Source organism: Mixophyes fleayi, chromosome 3, assembly GCF_038048845.1.
Source record: "Mixophyes fleayi isolate aMixFle1 chromosome 3, aMixFle1.hap1, whole genome shotgun sequence".
NCBI lineage: Eukaryota > Metazoa > Chordata > Amphibia > Anura > Limnodynastidae > Mixophyes > Mixophyes fleayi.
In genome coordinates this window covers 254,998,646-255,004,733 of record NC_134404.1, presented here as the reverse complement: position 1 = coordinate 255,004,733, position 6,088 = coordinate 254,998,646, and the positions used below count along the sequence as shown (strand labels likewise).

The window sequence follows — 6,088 nt, the reverse complement described above, 5'->3', positions numbered from 1 at the left end:
TCACACCTGAGCAATGCATGAGTCTAGTTTCTCCATACAGGAGGCGTCTTGAAGTGGTTATTACCAACAAAGGCTTTTGTACAAAGGATTAAATAAATTTCAGGAAGCATGTTCAATACTTTTTCCCTGTTTCATTTCGCATTAATACATAAAACTTAAATTACGAACATCTATGGTTTGATTACTTTGCATGTGTGGATTGTAAGGGTTGTTGCTGACATTTGGTGTAAAATTACAATAGCCACATTAAATATATATTTACTGAGAAAAATGTTGAGATGTTCAATACTTATTTCTCTCACTGTATATATCTGCTTGTAGCACAATAAAATTAAATACAGGCAAATAATAATATAGAAAGAAAGAAATGGACACGTCACATGAGTAAATAAATGAGACTTTATTGAGAATATGTATTTACACATGTGGTAATTCATGTTGTATACACTTGCATACAGGAACACAGATGACAGAGCATGTGAAAATGTTTATTAGAAAAAAAAAAAACCAAAACACTATTTTCATGTGCTTCACATTTTGACATCGTAGCACGTGGGAGACGTATCAAACATAAATTTAAATATGCACGCCCAGAGAGGAGTCGCTATTGGACAAACTATTGGCAAAACTGTCTGACAGATGGTCGTGAGTACATACAAACTGCAGAATTGGGACGACATTGTTCAATTGTTTATAGAGATTTTTAGTCCGGTAATAAAATCAAATGATACGATTAACTTTGGTACGATAAAACATGATTGTTGGAGCGTACACACTAATGCGATATCGGACCTACTGTTTATCGTGTGATTGGCACGATAAAAAATACCTAAGTGTTCACCACCACTACAAAACAATGCAAAATGATAAAATAGACTTTGATGTATATTTTGAGTTTCACAATGTTCAAACACTATGGACAATAACCCTTTAAAGTATTAACACTTTAAAAGGGATTTTTCTTTTCAAAATCAGTTTTCAGGATAAAATTTGGTTTGGACAGTTGAATAATTTTCTGCTTAAAATAATTTTCTATTTCTAGTATTTCTCCATGTAGAAAAAGTTGTGCTATATTATGTATCTATATATACACACACACATACTGTTGCAAGGAAAGTTGAAAGGGAAGATTAATAGGCTTGAAATTACCAATGTAATCGAGATGTCTAAATTAAAAAAAGAAAAGCTGTAAATTACACAAATGTTGATGAGGATGTTTGTATCTTTTTTTTTTGTTAAATTTGCAAAATAAACTCAAAAAGATCTAATGTTTGTTAAATACAATGTCCTGGAAAGTGTATTTAACAGGTACCTGTCATGTATCTGCAGAAGGGCACATATGCACATTTTCCAATTTTCCAGCAATTTGCATAGTTACATAATCAGAGGTTGAAAGAAAATCCAAGATCAGCCTTTTATAAATAGTTCAACCTTTATAAATCCTAGATGTATTGATCCAGAGGAAGGCATAACAACTCAGTAATGCCTTGATAGACATTTTTCTATATTAAAAACACTAGATAATCTCATCCAGGATTGTGGAAAATGAGGCAGTGGTCATTTTCACACCTGTAGCTGGTATGTTCCTTAAGAAAACTAAATAACAAAACAAAAACTAGCAAAATGCCCATTAAAAGATTTTTAAAAAAAATAATAATTCAATGTTTAAGTGAATGTAAGGACATTTTACAAGCGCATCTGAAGTGTCAAAAGGGATAAGTGTCTTTCTTGACAATGAAACAAACAGTCAATTTCTTGTTCTAGCTATTGATACAGTCTGAGGATGGCATCATATCCATCTTTCAATGGATAGAATGCCATCCTCAGAATGAAAAATATATTCCTATGTTGGTAATGAAAAGGTCGTTCCTCCAGCTTCAGCATACAGTCAGGGCCACTTGCATACTGAGGAACTAGTTAGATACACTCTGTTAGAGGTTATGTTTGTAGAACTGAACCTATCTTTTTATTATTTAACAAAAAAGTTGGTGGACTTATATACAATGTTCTGTTTAAGAAAACATTTGAAATTGAACTAGTTTGTATTTCTAACTTAAATGTTTGAGCTACACAGTTTCTCCCCTTCAATGAACTGTCACTTTTCACTATGCCATAAACAATAGGTAATATACTGTGTATATCCCTAGGTGTCCTGAATGGGGTACATTAATGAAAATGCTTTATCTACTAGTGATTAACCCTCAACAGTCAATATGTCTGTAGGTGAGATTTTATCTTAGAGCTGGCTCATGCCATAACTTTCTCTAAATATCAAGAGGGTAAAGCACAGTTAAATATCATGTAAATGATTCTCTCAGAAAGGACACCTATAATGGACAAACTTTAATGACAAATATATTTATATTTTTTTTTAAAAAGCAATAGCGGCGAAGATGTGCATACCTTGGCTTGAATATCTGAATGTCAATGTTTTTTCTTTTGTGATCCTATTGTGTATGAATACTTGACAATACCTGCAACACTGTGTGGGTTATAGTTGGGGATTAAGCCCAATGTTATGGGTTTTTTGTTGTTGTTTAGAATGTAAAGAAAAGAAAAATGCAATAAAATTTTACCTGATTTAAAAACAAAAAAACAAAAAAAACCCAATAGGGGCCACACCACATGTGACAGTACTTCAGCCATTTAAACAACGACTCAATTGTAACTAAAGGAATATCATTTTTCTGTTATTACATTATCTGTGTATTCTGAATCACTATTCTCAAATAACCACCTTCCTAAAAGCCAGATTCCTTAATTTCAGTAAGACTTGTCCACAGATATTTGCAGTGTGTGACGGATGCAAGATAAGCATCACATTTACTTGAGGGTTTTTTTTAAAAAAAATATTTGTGAGAAAATGACTTCCAAGTGAATCAATCTTTAAAATACTAATTTTAGTGTCCCATTTTCATAGAAAGAAAAGCCCTGAAAATAATTATATAATATATTGACATTAAGCAAACAAATTGTGGTAAGGGTGCAAAATCTTTTTATGACAAAGTGATACCCCTGGACATCACTATTTGTGCAATCACTGGTGAATAAGGCGAGAGTTACAGTAAAGGGAGATTTTTAAAGCAACAAATCTAATGTTACATGTAGTCAAATACAGACTATTTTGTAGGGAGCAGGGGCAAGATTTTATCCACCACTGAAAACTGACAATTGCTATCTTAAAAAACAACAAAAAAACCCCACCAAGCATGTTTTTATATGCATCTTGTCATGATGCTACATAATTGTGTAGCTGACAATTGCACCTACATGAATAGGATGAAAGAGGTATTTAAAAGAAAAAAACATAACTCCACGGATTAAAATTTAATAAAGTCATTACACTCAAAAAAACCTCTTGGCCTGCCTTAACAGAATATATAGACTGTGTGAATCCTACTTATTAGCATTAAAGCATTCTATTTCTTACATTGTGGAGCCCACTAACTGTTTCTACAAAGCTTTCCCCGAAGTGGTTATCACCAGGTACAGTTGTGGGACACATTATATTACATTATCACTGAGGACATTTAACCAATGAAAATGCATTACTTTATTCATTGCACCCATTTATGGATGGAACACCCTGTTCAGGTATGTTATGGCTGTCTACAAAGACAAGCGGGTCATTTTAATAAATAATATGCGTCAATCTTTTCTAAATACTCACACATAATTTTCCATTTTGTGGGCAGATATGTTTACAAACATTTAGAAAAGGCATCACATATAAAAATAATAAAAGGACAAACCCCTGCCCCCCAAAACACACACACATTGAAATTGATTAAATCGCTGTATGCTTTGATAACTATTCTTAAATTGAAAACAATGCAAAAAAACAAAAATGACAAACTGTTTTATAGCTTAAAAACATGTTATCGTTTAATCAGTTATATCCTATGAAAGAAAAAATGTAATAAGAAACCACAAATGTACAGAAAATCTATTAGTCAAAATACTAAACCAGAATGGATTTCTAGCTAAAACAGAGAACTTCTACAAGCAATACTTGTGAAAGCAAAAATCTGCAATATGGCTCAGTTAAGTGATGTATTCTTACTGTATAATGTGATAAATAATTCCATTTCAGTGTATACATGGCCCCCTCGAAACATGCAGAACTTAAGTGGGTATAAAAATAAGGTTGTATAATCCAATTGTATCAAACTTCACATGGACTTGACAGCTGCCAAAAGCAGGATTCAGCTGTTAAAGACTATACAACCCTTTATAAAAAGTAACAAAGCGTGAGAATCAACTTATTTGGATCCGATAAAGGTGTTAGAACTGTAAAAGGTATTACACATTAGAGTACGTGTTTGTTGATATTTTTCCAAAGTAAGGAAAAGAAACAATTGACTAATTAAAGGGATTATAATAAACATTCAGATGCACTTTATTTATATAAAAAACAAGTTTTTTTTCTATTACAAAGAACAGTCTATTTAATGCATCTTTTGAAAACCCTATATCCAGATTTTACAGTTGCAACAGAAATAAAATAGTTGGAAACTTTCCTTTTACTACCCCCCAACCACATGTTTTCATTATGCAGAATTCAGTGAAACTCAGAGAAACCAGCAGTGAAATAGTCTGACAGATATTACACAAAAACATTTTGCGCCAACTTGCAATGAAGTATTATACATTTTACACGGAGCTTCAGAATGAGACAGCCTTCCACAACATGCTAGGTAAGAAACACCTTGCACTAAAAGCTCCTTCAGCAGGGTTTTGTGTTTTTTACATCATTTTTAATTGACATCAGCTTCAGTCACATTCCCTCAAAAAATTGACAGTTGTTTTCATGTGACAAATATTAACAAAACCAAATCCAATAGTACTTCAATCTTCCAGACCTCAAACCAGTTGGGAAGAAACAAATTGTATTCTTGCTATTGCAGCATCTTTATACTTTGAATGAACAGTCTCAGAATAAATGAATCATAAAATCACTCTTTACAGAAAAAAAATATATATATTTATATTTCTTCGTTTTACACTTTTTTGCATGGAATCCTCTTGATTAGGAATACTTCTGCTTCTTAAACTAGAATTCCATAAGGTGACTTATAATGGCCGCATCCTTAATCATTTTGTATTTAACTCATTTTCCAGTTCCATTAGCTTGCGAGAAGCTTTCACTTTGTTAGACACATCTTGGCCCTGGGAGAAGAGGCGTTGGCGTTCCTTAAAAGTCAGGCTCTCTGGGGCTCCACCAGTTGGAGCAATATCCCCGTCCTGACTGTATGAATCAAAGGATTAAACAGGAAAACATGAAATACACACCAAAATAGACAAACAAGAAAACAATATATTGCAGTACAAGTTTACCTTTTCAATCGTTTGTCTCTTGGATCCCTATAAACTTCATTGTTTCCAACTATTGCACCTGTTGATCCAGTGTAAGAGTTTGACCCTGGTAATGAAAATGGTGGAACAAAACATTTTATTTTCTGCAACTTGTTTATATTAGTTGTTCTATTAACTTTTGCATATGATTAACTAGTTGACATATGAAGGAACAATTCAAAACACTCACAAATGTTAACATTCCTATGCATTCATAGATCTTACAGTTGACACACCTCAAAAATCACATTACATGTAATCACTATGGGTGAAATTTCTGGTGTTCTAAATGTGATTTGTTAGCCTATTTTATACCTTGAACTGACCATTTTGGGTTTCTAAACATGCTGCTGCAATTTTCAAATCTAAAAATTGTAGCACCTTTAAGACACAGAATCCATCTAAAATCTAAAAAGAGCCAAAAAGAGGCGTTTGATTTCCAAATATTCATGTCAAGCCTATCATGCAAGCTTTTATGTGCTGGCTTACATCAGATGCATTGTTTCTAGCCTCTATTTGTGATTTTTGCCGTTGCAGCTGTAAGGTGTCAAAGAACATATTGACACATGAAGAAAAAAGCCATATGGACTGGTTGCAGAACTTGGTGAAGATAGATCTTAAATGTCATGCATTGTGATATTGCTCTTTCTTCTTATCTCTAGAGGAACATCAATTCTGTAGAAATAGCAAAAAAAAAAAAAAAATAGCTACGTACAAATGTAGTCCTAATAAA

At 32.8% G+C, this 6,088-nt stretch overlaps 1 protein-coding gene across 24 annotated transcripts in view; it reads right to left on the bottom strand.

The window, feature by feature from the left end:
* Window positions 1-381: 381 nt before the first annotated feature.
* Window positions 382-6,088, bottom strand: part of AFDN (afadin, adherens junction formation factor) — a 187,330-nt gene continuing 181,623 nt past the window's right edge. For 23 of the 24 annotated variants that reach the window (XM_075203419.1, XM_075203430.1, XM_075203435.1 and 20 more), the window contains 2 exons: window positions 5,338-5,422; window positions 382-5,248 (listed from right to left, as the gene is read on the bottom strand). In XM_075203419.1, the coding sequence (XP_075059520.1) occupies window positions 5,095-5,248; window positions 5,338-5,422 (239 nt within the window). In that variant the 3' untranslated portion in view covers window positions 382-5,094. The remainder of the gene's footprint in view (window positions 5,249-5,337; window positions 5,423-6,088) is intronic. The other variant, XM_075203438.1, reaches the window with a different exon arrangement.